The sequence below is a fragment of the Maniola jurtina genome, chromosome 4 (assembly GCF_905333055.1).
Source record: "Maniola jurtina chromosome 4, ilManJurt1.1, whole genome shotgun sequence".
Taxonomy (NCBI): domain Eukaryota; kingdom Metazoa; phylum Arthropoda; class Insecta; order Lepidoptera; family Nymphalidae; genus Maniola; species Maniola jurtina.
The window spans coordinates 13588773-13614090 of NC_060032.1; the positions used below are offsets into that span (position 1 = coordinate 13588773).

Consider the following 25318-nt stretch of genomic DNA (forward strand, 5'->3'; position numbering starts at 1 on the left):
TGTTATGTGTAGGATCATAATTTATAGATGCCAAGAGGGGTAAAGTGCGACAGTAAAAGTATAAGATTAGTTTTTTAGGAAAGCTCCTTTTAAAAAGCAGCTTTTTTGGTAGCGTTAAATATATTGCTACGAAATGCTAGGATAACTTGCCCCCTCACCCCTACATGACTTACGATGCAAAGAAATGAGACAAAACAGAAGATATTTTCTGAGACATGCCCCCGAAAAAGAATGAGGTAAGTGTGTAGGTAGCGCACTCTTTAAACCCAGATCTTTAGCTCATCTAAACTTTTATTTATTGTGTTAAAGTCATAACATTATGTTTCCTGCTATTCAATTCGGTTTACTACTGCAGTACACAGGTCTTACTGCTTCTCGTGCTATTGTTATATCTATTCCTCATCTTTCCTCACACATTCTGATAGAAAGCTATCCTGCTGCTATTACAGTGTCACGATCGCAATCACCTGATTGGTTGATGCTTGTTTACTATTAGCTACAATGCATTGTTGCAACAAGAATAATTAATATAAATCCAGCCAATCACAACAATTGAGTTTATAATAATGATTGTTGGGCGCGTTTGGAACCCTTGTAGCTTTAGTTTTAAGTTTACGTAATTAATTATCACCACTATATCGTACAAATATAACAATTCTGACCATCAAATTAAAACAATAAATGATTTTGACTTTGATTTTGCAGTTTCCGCAATCAAGCAGCTGAAATCATACTTGAAATAGGTTGATAAAGCTAACCTGTAACGGTGAGGAGTAAGTTGAGGTATTGTTCCTTTCGGAGCCGCTAGCGAGCAACTGTTGTTGTAAGGCAGGCTGTAACGACGCAAAGGCGGGCGCGCCGCTCAGGTTGTGCAAGTACCGCACCAGGGCTGAACTGAACGATGCGTACAAAGCACCCAGCCGAGCTCCAAAACACGAGGAGATTGTACCTGGTAGAAAAAGAACCAGTCAAGTGCTAGTCGGACTCACGCTTGAAGGGTTCCGTACCATCGTACAAGAAAGTGTTGAAAGTTTTGTAGTGTAATCATAAATTCACGGTTTTCGGATTTTTTCGAAATTCGAATTTTCGGGTCTTGACATACACAATAGCCAGCCAGCCAGCCAAGGCCAGCCAGCGAGCGAGCGAGCGAGCGAGCCAGCCAGCCAGCCAGCCAGAGAGCCAGTCAGCCAGCCAGCCAGAGAGCCAGTCAGCCAGCCAGCCAGACAGACAGATATACAGGCAGACAGATTTAAGTGATCCTACAAGGGTTGCTTTTTTTCTCTGAAACCCTAAAAATAAGAGTTCTTACCAGTGTCAGTCCTAGCAGTCTCTCTATCCAAGTCCTTGGCGAGTGCGGCGAGCAACGCCGTGTGTGCTTCGTGCAGTTGCAGCGCGGAGGGCCCGAGCCTCTCCGAGTCCTCGCTGATTATTTCCTCCGTCAATAGGTTGAACACCTCCGTTGCTAATGTTATGTACTGGAAAAGAATATAAGTTTTTTCAATCCATTATGCTAATGGATTAAAGTGTACAGTCTAAGACAGTCTAAGATGGTAGCTGGCTAGCTTGGAAGGGGTGTGGCAGTTTTTATTACACCCATACCTCTTATCAGTGTCTATACAGCATCATACCGGAACGCTATTTATTTAGTTGTTTAATTGTTATGAGTTGTTTAATTTCTAGTAACTACCTTTTTTGCCGAGAAAACACGTCACTTGAGTTGCTTATTATATTTCAAAATGTATGGAGAACCAGAACTTTCGAATGGCAATTACGTACAAATACATTTCATAGCCAAGCTCTAGCAAGCAAGCTTTGAGAGAAAAAAAACTCGAGCTTTCGATAACTTTTCCTACGAGCATTGGGTGTGACCAGCGGGTATTCAAAACAATACTTTGAGTCTTATTACTTACAGAATACGGTTCAGCTTTGTCCGGCACGATGGCTTGATTGGGTCGTGCGTTGGCGTCATTTGCGTCATTGTTGTCGTTAACTCCCGCCCGCGTCAAGCCGCTGTCAAGAGCGTCGGGGGCGACTAGCGTCGATTCGAACCACAAGCCAAACAATGGCTCGCTGTCTTCTAAACAAAATTTTATAGCTAAGTCAGACGTGTATTTTTTGAATGCTTGGAGTTTTTCTTAAGCTATGCTTGGAGTTTCTCTATGTGTCAAATCAGGAATGAGATCTGTAGAAAGGGCCATAGTAACCGCGACGTAGCTAAACGGATTGCAAACGACATCAAACGACTCGACATGGAGCCGCTGGATTCAGAACACACTCTCGTATAAATGTCAAAACAATTAATGCGGGAGAGGAAAAAAACATTATAACAACTAACAAACCTTTTTCACTAAAAATAAAATGTTACAATATAGTGCATTATTAGGCACCTAAGGGACTTTTTATGTAGACAGGGATTGAAGGTGATTTCAGATAGTAACCCTATTTTTCATACAAATTACCCAATGCATAAGATGAGAACTGTCAGAACTGTGGAACCAACTCCCTTTGGCGGTGTTCCCACTAGATTACAACATGGGGTTATTCAAGAGGTGGATCAACAAATTCCTGAAAGGCCGGCATCTCATCGGCGGTATCTACGATGCTGCAAATGTTCATGGGCGGTGGTAATCACTTAATATCAGGTGACCCGCTCGTTTGTTCGCCATTTTTTATTTAAACTACCGAATTAAAAATCCGACTATATAGCTACCGTCATCAGTCTCAGAGTCCTCGGAGCAGAGGATCATGTCCTGGAAGTAAACAGTGTTGTCGGAGCGGTCGGGGTCGGCGTCCGGGTGCTGCTTCTGCACCGCGCGCTTCAGGTGCGTCGCCTTGCGGTAGCACACCACGCCCAGCGCCACCAGCAACTGAGGGAAACGAAAATGTTGACATTTCGTCGGTTAGTAAACAATGGCGTCAATGTTGTTGTCTTTAAACCCAAGACATTATCATTACTAATACGGGAGCGGTGCCAGCGATGAAAATGAACTGTCGAGAGATGATCTGTAGCCATCTACATCTGTAGGTTCGAAACTAGTCGGGTTTAATTCGACTAATCACGTGAGTCTACTAGCCATTCAAACCTTATAGTAAATTATTACCTGATGCAAAGGCGCAGCGGAGGCGAGTCGTAGTTCCCTCTGGTGTGCGGTATGGTGCGCCAGAATTTGTAGCGGAGCGGGGATAGCAGATGATGGTGTTGTAATGTTGGACGTGCTCAGCGCTTCCATGCGAGCGTCCGAGAGCAACGCGCCCGTCCATGCGAGGCAGCGGCCGCCGAGAGCTACCCATACGACACTTAGGCCTTGCTGCCTGTGGAGTGAATTTATTTGTCAAAAAATGATTGTTGGGTGTGAAACTAGACTTTTGTGGGAAGGGGATCCTTGGTGATAGAGATGGTGTGGGATCTGTGTAGTGTCAGATGTTGGTTGTTACTTGTTCGTCATCAAGTCAATGTGTGGTTTCTATGTTGTGTAGAGCATTAGCTAAGTGATTGGGGGTTATCTGTTGGTCAACACAATACTCACATTGGTGAGATTGTAAGGGCGGGAGAGTTTTTGGTGATAGAATTAGAGTGAGACCGTATGATGGCAACTGTAAGCGTTAGTTGTTTGTTACTCAATGTGTTGGTTCTACATGGTTTGGAGCATTGGCCAAGTGATTGGACTCTGTCTGTTGGTCAACACAATACTCACATCTTGGTGAGGTTTTATGGGCGGGAGGTGTATTTGGTGATAGACTTGTACTGTGTCGTATCAACTGTTAGGCGTTATTTATTCGTTGTCAAGTCAATTTGTGGATTCTACAAGGTGTGGATCATTGACCAATGAATGGGGCTTATACTTACATCTTGGTGAGGTTGTAGGGTCGGGAGGGCGGCTTGGCGGGACTGTGCGGAGCGGCAGCGCCGGGCGCGCCTGCCAGTGCGTGGTGCAGCCCACATAGCAGCACCCAGGCGCCGATCATCAGGTGATTTTGATACACCTTCACAGATCGTATATGATAATAGGGACAGCAATAAAAATGACAAAGATATCCCATACAAGTAGATAAATAATATGGTTTCCTATCATGGTTATGAGTAATCAGCTGCAGTAGTAGTGGGAGTGTAGTAATTTGAGTGAAAATTTGCCGTGAGGCGTCTTGCGACACTCAACAAAAGCGAAGCTATCTTCCGTCCCCCCTCATTCATATGGGGAAAACGCGGGCTACACACGAAGTGCGAATTAAATCCGCGTGCGTTCATTCGTTCTAATTTTTGGATTCCATCTGTTAAAAAGCATTCAAAAATCTTATTACAAAACAATTGCTAGAACTAAAAATTAAATCTGAATTAAATGCGGCGTATTATTACGAAGTAGTATAATATACACAGTAGGCGATAGAATTTTATAACATTTTACGAACCTGAAAGAAAATGTGTCTATTGAAAAGTGTTGTACTTTGTTCATTACAAATCTCTACAAAAGTACGAAATAACAAAAACTTATAAATAAATGCCTATACAGTATACATAGATACGCAGATATAGAAATCTTGTACTCACGTAGCCACCTGCGCGCGTAGACTGTTTGAATGTCTCTCCAACAGTGTTGTACAGACTGAGTGCACTTTCCACTAATGTCGCCGTCTGTTGCTCACTCTCCTCGTCCTTCGGGTGGAGTGAAGCCTAAGATTAAAAATAACCAGTCAAGTGTGAGTCGGGCTCCCACACATAAGGTACCATCGCACAAGGTACACACAGGCGATCACAATGGATCGGAGATTGTCTAAGTGATAAAATGTATGCAAGAGCCTGCATAGCCCCAAAGCAGAAGAACACTTTTTAATTTTGTATAGAAGCAGTAATCCGTAATGTAATTATGGAATTCCGCAAAGTAATCTTTGCGGAATTCCATAATACACTTACAAGGAACTAAAAATGAACCAAAAGCTTAATCTACTGCTATAACTTTTTAACCACAAATTCACAGTTAACAGATCCTTTTACTCGAGTTAAAAGTAGCTTAAGCTGCTGTTTTGAAATTTGAGATTGTGCATGAGGTTCCTTCATAACACTAAGAGGCCTCCGAGCCAGCCAGGATAGGTAAGCTAGTATTTCATAAAAACCTGAGCTGTAGCACAGCACAGAAGCCAAGCGGTGGCGACGTCGCTGAGCGCGGCGATGCGCTCCGGCGTGAAGGGCTCGAGGCAGGGCAGCGACAGCGCGAGCCGACATACGTGCACTTCATTCACCAGAAAATGAAGGCTGGAACAATAATGTCAAATCAAGCCGTGCCGCCAATCGATTTAGCGTACCAGTACGATGCTATGTAGAAACCATAGGAGTATGAGTTTAGTAAAAACTGCAATATCCCTTCCAGGTTATCATTTACCAGTGAGATTGCAGTCAAGGGCTAACTTGTATCAAAATTTAAAAAAAAACCCCATTGCTCATGTCCTGAACATGGGTGTCCTCTCAGAATGAGAAAATAGTTTAGACCATACTAGCCAAACACTTTTTTTGATTGACAGATTTCACACACCTTTGGAAGCATTATGGAGAACTCTAAGGCATGTAAGTTTCCTCATGATGTTTTCCTTCACAGTTAACGCAAGTGCTTTTCAATTTTTTTGTATAAAAAGTAGTCTATGTCACCCGGACCATAATGACGAATCAACTGACACCTCATTCATTAAAAGCGGCTCAGTAGTTTAACCTACATACATACATAGACTGCTAAAATCATAACCCTTCCTTTTGGCTTTGCCATAGGCGCAGTTGGGTAATAAAAGGAGTTTTTCCTTATAGAGCTCCATCAGCAAGGACGCGTACTTACAGTGTGACATCAGAGTTGAACTGTGGCGCGATGGCGCTCTCCTTGGCGTTCTGCCAGCGGCTGAGGTATCTCTGCAGGCAGGGCAGGGATGAGCACACTTTGAGCACCACGGAGCCTGCTCTTAGCTCCATCAGTAATGAGGCACACGTAGATGCCACCCACTTCTGTACAAATACGTTTGAATAAATAAATAAATGGCAAGCTGAAGTGGCAATGGGCAGGTCATGTCTGTCGTAGAACCGACGGCCGATGGGGCAGATGTATTCTGGAGTGGTAAGCGCAGTGTGGGACGACCTTCAGCCCGCTCGACAGATGAGCTGATGAAGGTGGCGGAGGACCGTGTTTGGTGGCGCGCTCATGTAAAGGCCTATGTCCAGCAGTGGACGCATACAGGCTGATGGAATGGAAAATAAATAAAAATATATTTTATCTAATTTAACTTTTACAAGTACTTTTGAATCTTCAAATGCATCTACCACTGGTTCGGAATGCCTTTTTTACAGATTTTAATTAAATGTGAGATAATGGCCTACAAATTCATGCAAATCCATATCCATAAATGTAAATGCAACAGTGTGTCTCTCTGTCCGATATATTTTGTCGGCTCATCTGTTTAACCCTATTTTCAAGTTTGGTATAGACATAGACATAGTTATATGGATAGTTTGGTATCCTAGAGACACTGGCCATCTTTTATTCTGAAAAATCAATGAGTCCCCATGGAATTCTGAAAAAACTCTTGACTTCATCCTTATGGATTTCCATGAGGATGAAGTCATGAGCATCATCTAATTGATATTTTTTAATAGAAAATTTAATCTACACAAACACAACTTTTTTCTTTACCTTCATGTCTATGGAAGCCTGTTGAGAGCCATTCCCTTCCTTAGCGCTTTCCATACTATCTTTGCTTCCGGGAGTCATGACCCCTGGTACGGGCTGAGCCTGAGTCGTTGAGGACACGGGATTCCTCAGGGGCATTGTCAATTGTTCAAGTAACGCGTCTGATCTACGCTGGGCATTAGATGGTGCTTGTTTCTCCGTGGTAGTTGTTTGAGATGCCAGCGATGTTATGGGGCTTGGTATGACCGAGGATTTTGATGCCTGGGTTTCTAGAAGTATTTTAAAAACATGATTTTTTACTGGTACTCTGTATGAGAAAACAGTTTTTTTATACTGGTATTCTGTATAAGAAACAGATTTTTGTAACAATAAAACAAATCATAATTAAAAATTAATGGACTGCTAAGTGCGTACGTCTATCGGTAGACAATGATGATGATCCAAATAATTCAATTAAAATTACCAGATGCATTAACATGTGCAGGCAACTTCGCACTTTTAAGTAGTGATGTCAATATAACTAGGTCAGATTGTGGAAGGCCTCCACCGTCAATGCCGCATAAGCCCACAATTGGGAGGAGCAGCTGAAACAAATTAGGTCACATTATATTTTTCTACACATATGGACTGAGTCTTCATAAAGTGCATTAAAATGAGTTTTAACCGAATTTTACCAGTAGAAAACAATTAAAAGGTCAAGTATGAGTCAGACTTACACACAAAGAGTTACATTCCATCTTACAAGATATAACACTATGTAGGTATGTAATTACACATTTTTTAATTTGCATGGTGGCTATTTTCAAATTTATATTAGTGTTATTTAGAAAAATTTCAAAATTTCAAAATTATTATAATAGTGGCAATAGAAAAACACTTTGAAAATTTTAATTTGGTTTAGATACAGCCCCTGACAGACAGATGGATGAAGAGACGACAGCAGAGGCTTAGTAATAGGCTCCGTTGGCACCCTTCGGGTACAGAACCCTAACAATAAATAAAAAATTAATATTGCTGAGTTTAGGCTTTTTTTTTTATAAGCACTTGCTAGTAAAAAAATCTCTGTAAAGTGACATATTATGTTAAAAACTAACAAGCTTATGATTAATTACAGGCAAATCATGTAATACAATGTATTAAAAAATGCCATAATTTAATATTATATTAGTTAGGTAAGCACTTACCTGCTTAACAGAAACATTTGGAGCAGTAGTGTTTGTTGAGTCGTCATAGCTCAATCCAGCTTCGGAGAGCTTCTTAAGAATTTGTCCGAGTATAATTCTGAATGCATCGCGAGCTGTGCTGAGCTGGTCAGCTGGCACTGTTTAAATCATAGAAATACACAAGTGTAAATTAAAAATTTATAACACCCCCGACAAGTGAAGGTTACAGTAACTAGAAAAGACCGAAAAGACCTGATAACTTTCAAACGGCTGAACTGATTTTCTTGGACTATTCCGCGCCTACGATCTAAAGTACCTATCTGAGTTTTCCAAAACATCATTTTCAAATAAATAATTATGTATTTAGGCAACGTCCATCTTGACAGCTTGACATTTGTCAATTGACATAATATTATGAACCTAACGGTTATCTAACCTTCTTTTCTACAAGAAAACTAGAAAAGAGCTGATAACTCTTAAACGGCTGAACCAATTTTATTGGATTATAACTAAGAACACTCTCGATCAAGCCACCTTTCAAACAAAAAAAACTAAATTAAAATCGGTTCATTCATTTAGGCGCTACGATGCCACAGACAGATAGACAGATACACAGATACACACGTCAAACTTATAACACCACTCTTTTTGGGTCGGGGGTAAATAAATTAGCTTTATGATGTGTCAATAAGGCCAGCCATATTTTATTGGTAGTTGTCTGCTAGAGAACTTTCTATAGAGCTGCACGCATTAGAAGCATACATCTGATCCAACAACATTCTAACAGTCTGTGGCATGTCATAAGTACATAATATACAAGGTGTTAGACAGGTGGATAGTGTCCGTATCATCCCGACAAGCTAGGAGTGCTAAGTCCATGTGAGTGTTGCCAGGATCTAGTAAGAAATCTATACAGTTTATTCAATTATGTTTTTTATCTAATTAAAAACATCGTAACTTTCCCAAACAACATTGCTTCTTATTTTCATAACATTGTGTAATAAAAAACCAAGGCCCTTGACCTAAATAACTGAATCATTATTCATGAAAAGAACAAAATTAATCCAATTGTAAATGTCTTTTAGATAGATTAATAAAAAATTATTAGTGGTATGATTTAATTAGTATAGTAGTAATTTTGTGTATATTCAGATATACAGAAAAGTTATAGACTGATAATAATTTGATCAATCAGCATAGAGTCGAACATTAGAAATTAAAGCAATATTGCGCCCATTTGTAGGTATAGTACATGACAGGTAGAGATGGCAATTGAGGTATGAGGCGCGGACGCCCTGCACACTCGCACATCACTTGCACCGGGGTAGCACAGGGGCTGTACAGGTGTGTGGTGCAAAGGGTGGTGAAATGGATAAAACTGTTTTTAGACTAGTGAGTCAATTTCGTTTTGAGATTAGTCAGAACAATCAAAATCAAATTAGCAGCTTTGTGTACTTGAATTAATATTGGACACTTTTCAACTATCACTACCCATATTATAAAAGCGAAAGTGTGTTTGTAGATTTGTTCTTCAATCACTACACAAGAAAGCAATGAATTGACATAGTTTTTTCATAGATAATATAGTAAAAATCTTGGAGGGTGACATTGACTACTTGAAAATCAGTTCCTATTGGATTTTGTATGTAATAAATAAATAAGGACAAAGTCACAGTAAATTATCTAGTTAGAATATATAGCTACAGTAAGGATAGTTAAAAATTAAAATCAATAAATCATATGATTATATTTTACTGTATACTTACAATTATTTGCATTGATGCTGATAAAGTGTGCTGAGAGACATGCAAAGCATGTGTAGAATAGGTCATTCGCATCATCATGGGTTTGAAACTCGCTTTCACTGTTAACCAGAAAAAAAATTAATTGTATAGTAAAAGATCACCTTTTTCTTGTTTTGTTCTTGCAGTTATATCAATAATGTCAATCCAATAAAAGAGGGTAGACTAAAATATCTTCAGATGCTGTAGGTACATTGCTTATTGGATAACTTAATTATAGAGGAAAGTTACGTTAGAACTGATATTCTGATAGTAAAAAATAGCCATTATTGGCTAATATTTTTAAGACAAAGAGAATACTGTAGACTATTAAATGCTTGTGATCTAAATAAACAGAAATAAATAAATGATAATTTTGGAAAGATGACTAACTGCATCTAAACCTTTAAAGTAGTAGAAATATTTTACCTACCTTTTGATGATGGCTTGTATTATTTCCACAGCGTCATTTTTGTCAAAAAATGGGCCGTAAAGCGCCGTTAATATTGGTTTAACTGTTGTAGACCATTCTATATTTCCTCCCGAAGCGGCCATTTTCCAGAATGACCTTTCGTGAAATGAAAATGCAAAATGTCAAAATGAATGAGTCTTCAATTTGACATTTGACTGACAGGTATGATTGGTTATCTGTGCACTGCTTAGAAATCCACTACACTGTGCTAACTAGTGGTAAACTGTTCATGTGATAACTATTATATTCTCTTTGGGTCTGCCGTCTGTTGTGAGTTTGTGACTTGTTTGTGACTGGTAAGCCGTAAGATGTAGGCAGGGTGTAGTGTTGTCTCAAATTTATCTTAGTAGTTCGCCTCAAACTGAGACCTCGCACTATAATAATTCCTTTTTAGAGGCAAAAAGAGCTAAAGAGTTATTGGAGATGGTTGAATTTCGCATTATTGCATCACAATAATGTCAACAGTGCTATCTATTTACATCAATTATTATGTTAAAAATACTAATCCCCTATAAAAAATAAAATAAATCGTTTCTTTATAATAATTATTATCTAGGTAATTTTAGTATTTGTTGTTCAAGTGCAGGTTATAACTAACTGAAATAATTATACAGTAGTTTCAGTTTCTATTATCTATGTAACTAGCAGTTTTTGAAATTTTGAAACTATATAGCGGTTTAGTATAAATAAGAGCATTGAATTCAATCTCCTCTTTAAAGCCCCCGATTTTGTGTGACAGCCCCCTTGAAATAATTTTTTTTATATTAATTTGGCAATAGGTATTCGGCTGAAGGCCATTAGTTTATATATTTTGTTTACATTTGAAGTAGTTACCAATTAACTACGTTCAGTAATTATTATTCAGAAGTTGAAGAAATGCTCTGAGAGACGAACGGACGGAAGGACATGTGGAAATTCACTCAACTAGGCACAAAGACCTCGTTTTGCTCGATCAAAAATTAAAATTCTATTGAATAAAATACTTATTTAATATCATTCTAAGAATTGCTTAATAAGAATGTTATACTTATAATTTGAAAAACTAGAATGACGAAATTTGCTAAGTAGGTGCTTCGATTATAGATGTGGGTCTTATAGCACAAGTAAAGGAATAAATCCGATAACTACCACACTTGTATTCAAGTTTCAAGAAAACCGTAAACTTACAAGCGTGTATAGTCTACATTACTACACTAGCGGCACGCTATGATGGCCGGTTTGACACATTACAATAGTGATGTGGAATGTCAATTTATTCTCGAACAAAAAACAATTAAGTTTTGTTTTTGTACCTGATTAAATAGGTTTAATAAAACAAAAATGTATATGTTTATTTAATTTATTTGAACGAACTGAATATTTGAACGAAAATGAATATACACACAAGAAACATATGAATACAAAAGATACCAAAAAAGGTGCCACAAAAGGCCATAATTAATCAGATTCGTCCATACTACTATTTTCACTGTCGTCACTGCTATCATCACATACATTAATAATTATATGTTCGTTTTCTATAATATTATCTATTTTCACATCTCTTTCATAATCATCCCTTATTAATTTAACAGTTCTATTCACAACCTTTTCCCAGTCTCCTTTAGTCACATGTTCACAAGCTTCTTCTAATAATTTTAGCATTTTTTTTGTGGTAAATGGGGGTTCTGTATTGTGTCTTGCAGCATATCCCTTAATTTGAGCCCACACCAACTCAATCGCATTATACTCACAATGGTAAGGCGGTAACCGTATAACTCTGTGCCCATGTTCTAATGCTATTTCGTCAATGACGTATCGGATCTTGGTTGGTTTGTTTTCTTTTAAAAGACGTACTAATTCCGCTTTTAACATATTCATGTTTGCATCTACGCCATTTTTACGAAGCCATGCGACGATATCAGCTTTCTTTTGGGATTGGGCAGGTGGCTTGTCAATTTGCATCGAGTGGTATGGGGCGTTGTCCATAATTATAATAGATGGTTCAGGGAGGCTACACAACATTGAGGTAAACCATTCAGTAAACTTTTCTCCATTCATGTCTTCATGATAGTCTCCAGTGGTTTTTGACGCAAAAGCCATGAGAGAACCTTCGACAAACCCGTTGATGGTTCCGGCGTGACAAATTATAAGTCGCGATCCTTTTCCTACAGGAACTTTGGAAGTAGATGCTGCTGTGTCATCGTTCCAAGAACGGCCTACAGTATGGTTAGCATTAAGCCATGTTTCATCCAAGAACACAACATTTTGCCAATTTTTTATTTCTTTCACTTGCCGTAAAAAAGTATACCTTGCCATCGCTATATCAAATCTTTCCATCAATATTTTGCGTTTGTTACATTTTTTGTATCGAAATCCAATGGTCTTCAAAATCTTCGTTAAAGAACTTTCCCCACCGAAGAATAATCCAGCTTCCTTCAGTGAATGCACCAACTTTTTTCTTGTTGGATACTCCTTCTGTAAATAGTAGCCGTAAACATGTCTTCGGATAGCATCGGCATCAAAGCTATCGATGCCTACGACTGGTTTTGCTCGTTTTCTCTTTTTTGGTGTGTGAAGTTTATTTTCTTCTGTGCCAGTCTCGCCATATTTTTTTTTAGTTATCCGTCTAACACCGTGGTCGTCAAACTGCGGCCCCCGGGCCGCATGCGGCCCGCCGCTGGTATTAGTGCGGCCCGCAACCAAAACCAATTAATTTTACAAAAAATACTAACTATACCTATGATTAAGTATAGATTATAATTTATAACTATGCAGAGCAATAGCACAGAATAAATATTAGTACTAAACGGCATGGGCAGCAAATGGCGCGGGCGTAGCGGGAAGTGAGTCGAGGCGGCGCGGGCGGCAGCAGCACAGCAGTGCCCCCACCACCCTCTGCCCGCTACCGCCGCCCGCTCGGCGCTCAGTCTGGCGTCATTCGTCGAGTCGGTCACAGAGTTCAAGAAGCCAGTGTATTCATAGAGTAGGATTATATTAGGGTAAGTGTATTGTTGTATCGGACACAGTACTGGGCGCTTGTTTCTTTTCATAGATTGCGAGTTACGCACGTATTAATAATGGCTGGAGTGTCATCAAAAAGTGCTTCCAAAAGGAAAATAGCTGATGAAAATAGGAGTTTTCAAGAAAAATGGGAGGATGAATTTTGTTTCATCAGTGGACACAAGGAAGGTACTGCTATTTGCTTAATATGCCGCGAAACTGTTGTCGGGATTAAGCGGTACAATTTATTTCGTCATTACACAAGTAAACATAGCTCGTTTACAGAGGCTTTTCCTTTGGAATCTAATGAAAGGAAGAATAAAGTAGCTCATTTGAAGCTGTCAATTCGTCGTCAACAGAATATTATGACCACAGCGGTTGGACAAAATGATGCTGTTACAAAAGCTTCGTACCATGTTTGTAACATTCTTGCAAAAAGGATGAAACCCTTCACTGATGCTGAATTAATAAAGGAATGTATGCTAACTATTTCTCAGACTTTGTTCCAAAATTTCTCAAATGGTAAACAAATAATGGCAGAAGTAAAAAAACTTACGCTTTCTGAATCAACCTGTCGCCGCCGCGTTGAAGATATTTCAAAAACAATGTTTGATGCAATAATTCAAAAACTGAAAGATTGCAGATACTTCAGTCTTGCGTGTGATTCCAGCACAGATATAACGTCGATGGCTCAATGCTCATTATTTGTGCGTTACTGCACAATGGACGGGATCATAGAAGAAGATTTCTTGGCTCTCATAACCATGAAAGGTCAGACAAGAGGTAGTGATTATATGGACGTAATAAAAGACTTTGTGGAAAAATACGATATACCTGTAAGTAAATTGATATCAGTATGCACTGATGGTTGTCCGTCCATGGTGGGTGCAAATAATGGTTTGATTGCATTAATGAAGAGAGAATGGAATTTGCCTAATTTGCTGCCCATTCACTGCTTACTGCATCAAGAAACTTTGGCATGTCAAATCTCAAATAACAAATTGAAGGATGTGATGAAAACGGTCATAAATATTATAAATTTCATTCGTGCACGTGAACTTAACCATCGAAAATTTAAAGAACTTCTTGGAGAATTACAAGCTAATTATGGCGACGTTCTCCTGCATACTGCCGTCAGATGGTTAAGCAAAGGAAAAGTGCTAGAACGATTTTTTAATTTGAAATTTGAAATAATTCTATTTTTACAACAAAGTGGTAAAGAATATCCCCAGCTTCAAAATGATGAATGGTGGGTACTTATGGCTTTTTTGACCGATATTACACTGAAGTTTAACAATCTTAATTTAGAATTGCAGGGACCTAACAAGATAATCGGACAAATGACGAATAAATTTTTTGCATTTGAAGCTAAACTGCAATTATACATAAGTGAGCTTGAAGCTAGAGACTTTTCTAATTTTCCTAGTGTTGCTACTCTGCGATCCGATGTATCTATTGGTGATAGTGTCTATCAAGATATGGTCTCCTTTTTAAAGGAATATTTGGCAGAAATCCAAAAAAGATTTAATGACGTGAGAAATATTAGGAACTGTTTTATTCTTGTAGAAAACCCTTGGCATTTTGAAAATGGTGACATTAAATTATTCAGCCAGTTAGGATTTCCGAAACCACAACTGTTGAACGAAATTATAGAACTTAAATTCGACACACAACTTAAAGCCCACTTCATCGAACATCGCGAAAAGCAGGAGTACGTTGAATTTTGGAGAAATGTGCCTAACAACTATAAATGTTTACGAGACTGCGCACAATTTATTCTAACTATATTCCCTTCGACATACCTTTGTGAGGCTTCATTTTCGAAAATGACATTTTTAAAAAATAAATATCGCAATCGCCTTTCCAGTCATTTAGAAGACACCATGAGGATTTCATGTAGTCCCAAAGACGCGAACATAGAAGAAATTGTAAAAAAAATGCAACATCACAATTCGTGAAGTGTTAACTTTTTTTTTTTTTTACTTAAGTAGGTACCTGTTTTTCTTTGTAATAAAAATCATGAATAAACATTTTTGTTTTTATTTAGTTACATTCACTTGCACCCGCGTCACTAGTTTCACATACAATTCACAAGTGTGCGGCCCCCAGTACTATCTCACATTGTCCTATGTGGCCCTTGACCAAAAAAGTGTGACGACCACTGGTCTAACAGTTCGTTGTCCAATATTAAGCGCATCAGCTACGCGTTCAACCACTGACGTTATAGGTAAAATTGGCCCTCCATTTTGAGCTTCACGATCGAAAGAGTTACGAAGGCGTATTACGAACTCACGTGTCTGACTATTTAGAACAGTTCTCTGCGTACGTTCGGTCATATCGACGAAATCCACAACAAAGGGCTTGAACAGAGTCCAAATTAACGAGCAAGGGTCAACAGTAATGCAGTATCAATATTTGAAATCCAAAGCCAGGTCAAAACTATATCACAATCGCATTGCACTGACAGTTTATACTTTTCGAAGCAACGTCAATTCGAAACTGCTTTGTTTTGCATTGAGCATTGACGCGAGTTTGCCGGAGGTAGTAGTTGTGCTAGCCAGCGATCCTATGTGACGATCGTATTAGATTCCATTTTTAAAAATTTATTGATATTTTTTTGCGATTTCAGAGGTTTGTCCACATAGTGAAAATTGTTCATATTCACAAGTACATTCACCCCTTAAATGGTGCAAACTGATTTTTCTACACTTGTATACATTTAAGAAATCAATTTAATAAATAAATTTTGAGTCCTAAACCTAAAACTACATTCGATAAAATTTATGAATCTCTGCACATCACTATCGTCAATAAAGTAATACAATTATTTCCTTCAAAGTCGTTATCAATTAATACGGAACTTCATGAGCGGACAAACGTCAAACCGGCCATCATAGCGTGCCGCTAGTTTAAATTGGCCCGGCACTTGGCATGAAACAGAGACAAAGCCATAGAGTATCGAGAATGTATTACGTTTGTTATCTGTGGAATGTGCATAAATTAATAGTGACGACCGCGTACGATAAGGTTTAATATCGACATGATTTTTAAACTACAAAATATTATAAGATTCTCAATTCGATGCATTTTATTAAATCTTTACTAAATGATTTCATCAACAACTTTGTCAAACATTTTATACATAATTTCAATAAGTAATCTATTACATTCTTTTCGACACATAGGAAAAGTAAGGAAGCCTGGTTACGTTTAAGCTATGTAATATTGAAAAAAATAATCACTTGGAATCTGCCTAATTGTTTATTTTAAAGAAAAACCTACAAAAATAAAATCAGTTCACACGACTTCTCTTTATTGTGGAATTGTCGATGCTTGATTATCGACATCAATGATAAATAATTTACAAACATGACAATTGACATCCCTAAGTCCTAACTTACACTTAGATATTATATATTTGAATTGAATCTTACATTTGTTATTAGTTCTCCATTTCTAATAGAAAAGAATTCAAACAGTTGTACTATAGAACTGAACAATTATGAATGACAAAGGGCCCAAAAAGAGAAAAATGAGTGAACTGAACGGTAGCGAATCCTCTGGTAAATAATTTTATAACCTCTTCATTATTGAGTGTTGACAATTTTTTTTTTGCTTTTGAATTTCATTAATTCATATGAATCTGGCCTAGTAGGGCTTTGGTGGCTTTGACTGAGGTACCACTGTTAAACATGCGCCGCCAAGCGATTTAGCGTGCCGGTACGATTCCGCCAATAAACCGATTACCAGTGTATACTATATAGGAGGAGGTGATGTAGGCAGTGGGATTGACTATAACAATAACAAGACCTTCCGGACGGTTGTCTTGACTAGGGACCCAGCTGGTTCAACCGTTGTATCTTGGAACTTTAATAGTATTTCCTAACGAAAACTTCGCTTGCGCGTTTGATTAAGTCTCCATACTCTATAGTGAATGAAGATAGTGGTACTATCTAGTGTCAGTATATGGAGACTGCCACAGGGGTGTGGGTTAAACTGCCGTACCCCTTCCAAATTAGCCTGCTTTCAACACACATTGCATTATCACTTACCAGCAGATATAGTGTGCAAAACCAGTAGTCCAATATGAACATGAGGTGTACAACTGTGCATTGTACAAAAACAGATTTCAACTGGGCTTATGTATTAATTAATCTTTAATCTATGACCTGCAAACTGCCATATTGTAACTTCAGATTATAAAATAGCAGTAAAAGACTTGCTTTTGTTTACAGAGCCAGTGGTGAAAAATGCTAAAACTCCACAAATACAATGTCCTTATCTGGATACAATTAATAGACATGTATTGGATTTTGATTTTGAAAAGTTATGTTCAGTTTCTCTAACCAGAATAAATGTATATGCTTGCTTGGTGTGTGGAAAATACTTCCAGGTAACAAAAACGATTAGTGTCCCATTTTATATGTGAACTTATAGTTAAGCTATTTAATTTATTGAATGAAAACCTAACAAAAGTATGTTCCTGAAAAAAGCATACAAAAATTATGCAAATAATAGAAAGTGTGGATTTCATTTGCTCCAGCAATGCAAGGAATTGCAATTACTTATGTAAAATGGTATATTAATACTTTAATAATGAGTAATGATCAATATTCCCTTTTCTCCTCCAACTAAGCATAAAGCTTGTGCTAGGAGTAAGTACAACAATAGTGCAACCAGTGAGGTTTGAACTGGCGATCTTTCAGATTTCAGTCTGCTTCTTTAACTGTTGAGCTATTAAGGCTTTATGCCTATATGTATTGAAATATTATACTGAACAATTAACAATTATTATTTTCAGGGCCGAGGAACAAATACCCACGCATATACTCATTCAGTGTCTGAGAGTCATCATGTCTTCCTAAACCTGCTTACGTTGAAATTCTATTGTTTGCCAGATAATTATGAAGTTATTGGTAATGTATTACTTATGTGTACTTTTAAGTTACACTAATTGGCCAGTTTTTAATCAATGAAAAGTTTATTAGGAAAAATAAATTGATATCACTCAGTGAAGCAGCAATGTAGATTGATCCAATGTCAAATGAGCTTGGTGGCTATCATCCAGTGTTAGACACTGAACACATTTTATTGACAAACTTAATATTATGCTTATTTTAGATTCCTCACTAAATGACATCAAGTATGTGCTCAATCCGATCTTTACACCTGAACAAATAAAGCAGCTGGATCAAAACACGAAGATGTCCAGAGCCATTGATGGTACTATGTATATGCCGGGTATAGTTGGCCTTAACAACATCAAGGCTAATGATTATTGCAATGTCATTTTGCAGGTAAGAAATCCATACCAATATTATAATCGTGTGTCTGTCTGTATGCTACCTTTTCACAGCCCATCTAGGCAGGCATGCTCCAACCTCATCATTGCTTTTTATTAAGCATGATTTTTGTTAAGTACAAGCCTTTTTTCTCTCTTCAGCTTACAATTTTAAAAAAAAAAACAAATTTTACAAAATTTCAGCCCAATCTGTCCACTAGTTTGAGCTGTGCTCCTTTTATATATATTTAGATAATGTACATGTTTTTTTATAATGATGCAGGTCCTTTTTTCTACTGAAACTTAATAATTAATTTGTGTTCTAGTGTTTATCGCAAGTAAGACCACTTCGCAACTATTTTCTGCGAGAAGAGAATTACGCCGATGTGAAGAGACCCCCAGGGGATTCTTCATTCCTGCTAGTCCAGAGATTTGGGGAACTGATCCGCAAGCTGTGGAATCCTCGAGCGTTCAAAGCCCATGTATCACCGCATGAGATGCTGCAAGCTGTTGTGCTATGGTCCAAGAAAAGGTTTCAGTTTATAAAACAAAGTATGTATGTCTGTGTACAACATTCTATACTCTATCCGCGGAAAGAAGTTTGTATAGCTCTTTGTTATGTAAATCCATACAAATGATAGAGACAAAAATCTCAGTGGACGTTTACTATTTTCAGTCACCAACAAATCATAAACATGTTTTCAATAAACATTCGAAACTCAATTAAAATTCATAGTTACGAGAGAGAGCGCTATACAAACTTCTTTCTGCGGATGGAGACAATACAGGGTAAATTTAATGTTATGGGGGCATTCTGCAACTAGTAGATGTATATGATGATTTAAAAGCCTTGTAAAAGTCTATTTCACTACAAGATATTTCTATTTCATAATACAAGTAATAACACTTCAATTTTTTCTATTTGCATGGTGGCCTTTTTGAATTTTTTATTATTTGTTGTTATAGCGGCAATAGAAATACACACTGCACTCTGAAAATTTATTACTTACTTACTTTTTACTATAGCCCTTCGTGTATGAGCTAACTCACACTTGACAGGCTTTTATTTTCTTTTGTGTAAATAAGTCTGTTTTACTTTCTGCTTACCTGTATCTAAGTCTCTCCTACGTCACAATAGTAAAATTTTGCTCTAGTTGTTTCTTTTGTTTACAGATGACCCAATAGACTTTATGTCATGGTTCCTGAACTCACTTCACTTGGCTCTGAATGGTACGAAGAAGCCTAATAGTTCAATAATATACAAATCCTTTCTTGGACATATGAGGATATATACAAGGTCAGTATATCCCAAACTATTACAGAGGTGTCAACAACCCATCCATGATCAATTCATTGCCGGCCTACTACTGAGAACAGGTGTCCTCTCAGAATGAGAAGGGTTTAGTTAGGCCATAGTCGGCAACGCTGGCCAAGTGTGGATTACACTTCACATACCTTTGAGATCATTGTGGAAAACTTAGCCATACAGATTCCCTCACGATATTTTCCTTCACCAGTAAGTGATATTTTTTAATTAAAACGCACACAATTCCGAAAGATCATAGGTCCTTGCCCGGGATCGAACTCCCGATCTTCCGAATACGTCACCGCTAATAATTTTAGTGTGAATAATATTAATTTTTGAAAGATTTCATACTGTTTTTCAGAAAGTTACCACCCCCTGAAGCAGAGGACGCGGCGAAAGTAGATCTTAGCAGTGAAGAGTACAGTGAAATGATAACCGAGTCGCCATTCCTTTATTTGACCTGCGACCTCCCGCCAACCCCTCTATTTACCGACGAATTTAGGGAAAATATCATTCCTCAGGTAAAGATTTCTATATTATTAGGCCTCATTCGCACGAGAGCTTTTTTAACGCCCGTTAAAAAAGCGTTCAAATAGAACAAATGCATTCCCAAGTATCTGTTCGCACGTCAACGCTTTTTTAACGCGCACTTTGTATTTTCAGTGCAACGTCGGGTTTTAACGCAACGATTTTTTAACGCTCGTGCGGATTAGGGCTTTTAGTGCATACATTTAGAGGACGAACTCGCCATATTTGTTCTATGTGTCAACTGTCGCCATAAGTACGATTTAAGTCCTCTTTTGACATGACAGCCATTTTAATAAGTCATTTTTCACAGTTGTACTAGAATGTAAACATTATTATTAAAGTGGCATTTACTCATGAAAAAACTTTTAATTTATTTACTGTTCAGGTAAATCTGTACCAGCTTCTATCAAAATTCAACGGACAAACGTCAAAAGAATATAAAACCTACAAGGAGAACTTTTTGAAGAGGTTCGAGATAACACAGTTGCCGCCATATCTAATTCTATACATCAAGCGGTTTACTAAGAACACGTTCTTCGTGGAGAAAAATCCCACAGTAGTCAATTTTCCAGTCAAGTGAGTACACAATTTGTACTACAAAACGTTAATGTTTGTGACGTCATCACAAATTCAATATGGCGCATCTGCCAAGATCACCATACATGGTACTTCCATAAGCGTGTGACAAACGGGACGCTAAGGTTGAGTTAGACTTAAGACACTGTTAAAACGAGACAGCGCTATACTGCTGACATAAAACCGTCTCGTTTTAACTGAAGTTTAACTCTGAGCAAAGTCAAAGTACATTCTATAGATCTCAGCCTTAGACAACTAATAGTACCTTACTATCAAAATTACTTATTTCGAGAATCGCACAAACAGTAAGCAATATTTTGGATGACTTTACAGAAATGTGGACTTTGGCGACATCCTCACCCCAGAAATTAAAGCCAAGCACAATGGAAAGACAATATACGAGTTAGTTGGCAACATTATTCACGACGGCACCCCAGAAAAGGGCACATACAGAGCCCATGTGCTGCACACACCTACACAGCAATGGTAAATTATATTAATTTTTATTAATTATTAAAGTTTTTGGATGGTTTAACAGGGTACATAATCGTAAACGTCTTACTAGATGTTTTGAATTGCAAACTTCCCATTTTAAACAGTTGCTAGAATAGTGGGTTTTGTATATAAGCGTGCATAAGTACTGATATTTAAGTGAATTTCCTTACAATTTTTACTATCCTTTAATTAGAAAGCTGTCAAGTGCAAAAAAATATTTTTTGTATTAAGTATCGCCAAAAAAACGTAGAGATTCTCAAAAACAAATGTTTCTAAAAAAATAATGTTAGGGCTAAGCTGAAAATCTTGGTTTATGTGTTTTTGGCGACAGCAAAAAAATTTTTTTTTATACTACTTAACAGCTTTCTAAAAAGCCGCTGAATTGTGGAGATTATATGAATTATTTATTTCAGGTATGAGATGCAAGATCTTCATGTGACAAGTATTTTACCACAGATGATCACACTCACAGAAGCTTACATACAAATATATGAATTAAAGCAGGACTGATCTTAATTTATGTAAATAAAACAAAATTTTACACATTACATGTTTTATTTTATAATATACAAATCGAATGTTCTTCAGGAGCTTCTCCATTTTATGTGTGATATAGTTGAATAGCTGGAAACAGAACTGAACTATTCCACGAAACTAAATACAAGACAGCGAGAAAATACTAGTTTCATTTGTATTGGATTCATCTTGTTTTACTTGACAGCATACTTTTTGAGTATATTTTTACACAATTTTGAACTTGTTTTCTTTGAAAATGACAATATGGATCGACATAACTGGATCAAGACACTGAGATTCAAAGTCTATCTACGATAATAATATGTTTTGAGCTAAAGAGGACTAGTCCAGTTCTGTTTGCTAGCTGCTCAGTTATTTTTTATGATCTATAACACCCATTTACAAACTTGGTAAGGAATATATTAAACAAAATGCTTTTGTATTTGACACTGAATAATGTTTTATATTACAGATAGTAAATATGTAGTAATATACATTATGTGTACATAAATTAATCTAAACACATATTATTCACTTTGACATAAAGATTATCCTACCACACTCTTTGTAGTAGTCTTTCACTTTATTTTTGCAACATGTTGTCATAGTCCTTTGAAGTCCTAGTGAAGCAGTGGTTAAAGCAATTTTTTATATATAAAAGAAACAATAATGCTAAGTTTTTAAAGGTGTGAATAATCTATTTTTCCTTAAATGATAAATTAAAACTTAAACAAATCTTAGATAACTTTCCACAGCACGTAAGCGACGCCCCGGCGCGAGGTTCTAAAGTTCGATTTTTCACTTGTACAACCTTTGATGAATACAAGATGATTATACATCTGTGTTCAAGAAAATATACCATCACCTCACTCCACGATTGGGGGTATATATAGACTTTATAGTAGCCAGTAGGAAATATTGCACATAAACCTTTAGAAAGAGATTTTGGCTTTGTAGAGCGTTGTCTCTGTCACTCATACTTATGTGACGTTTTGTCCTACCGTTTGACTTTACCTATGAGACCAAAGGACTTTTTCTGAAGGTCGATTTGTATTTCCTGCTAGGTACTGTAACTTTATCTGCATAAGGTAAGTTTTACAATGTACAATTATGTTTAGGCACTTGGTACTTAGACTTAGTAGAATCAGCAGATTTCTATTATGACTATGCATCTTGTCACAAATGTGGCATACTTTATCATGATTTTATTGAAGACGGTACGTGTCATGTGCCTTGCATGGCGCGTCGTTTTTGCATTCAGTGGAAAGTGATTTATTTAAAAGTTGTTTAAACTAAAAAAAGTAAATATTTGAAATAGCACTCCACTTTGAAACCAAATTGAACTAACGACAACACTGCAACAGTCTGGGCTAGTGACTTTCACCCCTTTTGCCTGCCACTCGTTTGAATTCCCCCATGTTTGTGGTGGAAATGGGTGACCCATACAACACTAGCTGGTCTATTTGCGTCACATCACCACCCGACTGATTGTCCTTTATGAACAACTGAATGTTTTGGACACTCTGGAACTTGACAAACTTGAGAGGAACTGGGTTACCAGCTTCCAGATCACTCGGAGAGAATCTGTAAAAAATATGCTAGGTGAAAAACGGTTGAATCTTGTGTATTATACTATATATAGCTCGATTACCACTGACTGACTGACTCATTGACATAATTGTTCTCCTAGAAAGAGAAGGAAAATGATATAGTGATGTAGAGAAGATGTGTTTGGATTCGGGAACCCTCTGGGGAAAAATTATGACTTTTCGGAAAAACAAGATGGCGGTCGATGTGATTTTTGCAGCTCCGTTGTTTTCCAACCGATTTCGTTGAATTTTGCAATCTTTGAAGAAAGTAGTAAATGATTGATAAAAAAAGTAGAAAAAATTGGAAAAACAAGATGGCGGCCGAGCCGTAGCGTTTTCAAAATTTTGATTTTTCGACCCCGAACCGCGGCGCCACAGATCCAAGACGGGGTAGTCGAGGATAACTATTTTTTCGTGTTTCGCCCACGATTATCCTGTATTTTGACAAAACGGGAGTGGTTTTAAAAATTTCAAGATGGCGGCTGTCATGGCGGCCGTTTTGTTCGAGGTACGAAAAAACGCAATTTTAAAAGTTAAATATCTCAAAGTTGGCAACATCGGAGCGATTCGGCTTCTATGAAGCGGTTGTACGTATAGACTCGAGGTATAGATCGGTGGGAAAAAATTACCCCATTTTTCGGGAAATTTCGAGATTTTCGGGAAATTGTAAAAAATCGAAATACGCACTTTTAGCAAAATCCGAGTATGAGCGATTACGTGTTTTGCTCGTACAAATGACATTTGGGTATTTTTGTCACCGGAGACTGGCAACACTGGAATTTATCAAAGTAAAAGTGATTTTCGACACGGTCTTTTTCACGGTATCCCCTTTCGCGTGGGTGCGAGCGAGAGGAAAGATTGAAATGTGATCGGGAGCGGTATATCCTGTAGTTAATAGGAAAATTATGAAACCGTGTAAAATCTTTCTGTGAAACGAGTTGGCGGCCATTTTGTATTTTTTTTAATTTTTCGAATTTTTGATCACGTTTTTGAGGCAGTTGGCAACATTTTGGAAAGTCAATATGTATGAATCGATTGTTTATCTCGGCTGGCAGTATGGAGATATGCAACCGGTGTTGCCACTTTTGGGGAGATTTTCGAGAATTTCAACTAAGAAACTCCTGTAAAATTTTGTATGAAAAATTTTTTTTTCACTGATGGTGTCGTATAGAGAACAAAAACTTAGTAAGCCAAAATTATGGAGAGAGCTGATGATTGAGGATATCGGAAACGGGTGAAGGGCCCGCTTAAGGTATTGAAGATAGGTGGGGGGTGCTCGAGCAAATGTCATTCATGACGTCATCCAATTGCCAAAAAGCTGAAAAAAAATTCAAAATGGCGAAGAAAAGATGGCCGCCATACAAATTTCGCCGGTGTCCAGCTCGGAGGGCATAAAACATGGAAGTGTGGTTTCTTGGCAAAAGAGAATCAGGATCTAAAGGGCTACTCGATGAATAGAAAAAAAATTCAAAATGGCGGAATTTATTTTTCCATACATTTTGTATGGCGATTATGAATGTCTCATTCTCCTAGAAAGAGACGGAAAACGATACATTGATGTACGGGAGATATGTTCGGATGCACGATATGAGTAGGGGAAAATTATGAAATTTCAGAAAAACAAGATGGCGACCGACGTGATTTTTGCAACTCTTTTGTTTTCCAACCGATTTCGTTGAAACTCGCAATCTTTGAAGAAAGTAGTAAATGATTAATAGAAAAAGTTGAAAATTTTGGAAAAACAAGATGGCCGCCGTACAAATTTCGTCAGTGTATATCTCGGAGGCTATAAAAGATGGAAGAGTGGTTTCTTGGCAAAAGATGATCAGGGTCCGAAGGTCTACTCGGTGGAACAAACTCTGCATGCTCGCGGACCACTTTAGTGGTCCGCGCACCCACGCACCCTACTTTATTAACCTCAACTACCCCGTTTTTTACAAAAAATGATATGGATGTCGTTTTCAGAG

General features: G+C 37.6%; 4 protein-coding genes across 15 annotated transcripts in view; 2 read left to right on the forward strand and 2 right to left on the reverse strand.

The window, feature by feature from the left end:
- Positions 1–10179, reverse strand: part of LOC123881293 (protein purity of essence) — a 78279-nt gene extending 68100 nt beyond the window's left edge. For 9 of the 11 annotated variants that reach the window (XM_045929990.1, XM_045929989.1, XM_045929992.1 and 6 more), the window contains exons 1-14: positions 10040–10179; positions 9592–9689; positions 7847–7983; positions 7126–7246; positions 6666–6931; positions 5820–5983; positions 5110–5248; positions 4547–4669; positions 3848–3984; positions 3102–3312; positions 2711–2867; positions 1911–2077; positions 1310–1475; positions 759–949 (exon numbers count right to left, since the gene is read on the reverse strand). In XM_045929990.1, the coding sequence (XP_045785946.1) occupies positions 759–949; positions 1310–1475; positions 1911–2077; positions 2711–2867; positions 3102–3312; positions 3848–3984; positions 4547–4669; positions 5110–5248; positions 5820–5983; positions 6666–6931; positions 7126–7246; positions 7847–7983; positions 9592–9689; positions 10040–10161 (2199 nt within the window). In that variant the 5' untranslated portion in view covers positions 10162–10179. The remainder of the gene's footprint in view (positions 1–758; positions 950–1309; positions 1476–1910; positions 2078–2710; positions 2868–3101; positions 3313–3847; positions 3985–4546; positions 4670–5109; positions 5249–5819; positions 5984–6665; positions 6932–7125; positions 7247–7846; positions 7984–9591; positions 9690–10039) is intronic. The other 2 variants (XM_045929991.1, XM_045929984.1) reach the window with 1 other exon arrangement.
- The window catches only part of LOC123881313 (thioredoxin-like protein 1), a 28036-nt gene continuing 11260 nt past the window's right edge, over positions 8543–25318 (reverse strand). The window contains exons 6-8 of one of the 2 annotated variants that reach the window (XR_006799453.1): positions 23056–23346; positions 18236–18246; positions 8543–8554 (exon numbers count right to left, since the gene is read on the reverse strand). Coding sequence is in view for 1 of the 2 variants with exons in the window: in XM_045930027.1 (XP_045785983.1) it covers positions 23133–23346 (214 nt within the window). In the remaining variant the exon portion in view is untranslated. Of the gene's footprint in view, positions 8555–18235; positions 18247–21782; positions 23347–25318 lie in introns of those variants that run through there. The other variant, XM_045930027.1, reaches the window with a different exon arrangement.
- On the forward strand, positions 12942–15226 carry LOC123881305 (general transcription factor II-I repeat domain-containing protein 2-like). The gene is made up of 2 exons (XM_045930018.1): positions 12942–13030; positions 13064–15226. The coding sequence occupies exon 2, from the start codon at positions 13138–13140 to the stop codon at positions 15016–15018; it is 1881 nt and encodes a 626-aa protein (XP_045785974.1). The 5' UTR covers positions 12942–13030; positions 13064–13137; the 3' UTR covers positions 15019–15226.
- LOC123881304 (U4/U6.U5 tri-snRNP-associated protein 2) lies at positions 16456–21791 on the forward strand. The gene is made up of 10 exons (XM_045930017.1): positions 16456–16623; positions 17296–17453; positions 17862–17976; positions 18182–18357; positions 18668–18893; positions 19515–19638; positions 20009–20168; positions 20561–20751; positions 21085–21237; positions 21660–21791. Exons 1-10 carry the CDS (start codon positions 16563–16565, stop codon positions 21754–21756), a joined length of 1461 nt encoding a protein of 486 aa, XP_045785973.1. The 5' UTR covers positions 16456–16562; the 3' UTR covers positions 21757–21791.

Coding starts and splice junctions, on each gene's coding strand:
- LOC123881305 (XM_045930018.1), top strand. CDS start 13,138: ATGGCTGGAGTGTCATCAAAAAGTGCTTCCAAAAGGAAAATAGCTGAT.
- LOC123881304 (XM_045930017.1), top strand. CDS start 16,563: ATGAATGACAAAGGGCCCAAAAAGAGAAAAATGAGTGAACTGAACGGT. Junction 20,169..20,560: donor GGGAAAATATCATTCCTCAG/GTAAAGATTTCT, acceptor TTTACTGTTCAG/GTAAATCTGTACCAGCTTCT. Junction 20,752..21,084: donor GTAGTCAATTTTCCAGTCAA/GTGAGTACACAA, acceptor ATGACTTTACAG/AAATGTGGACTTTGGCGACA.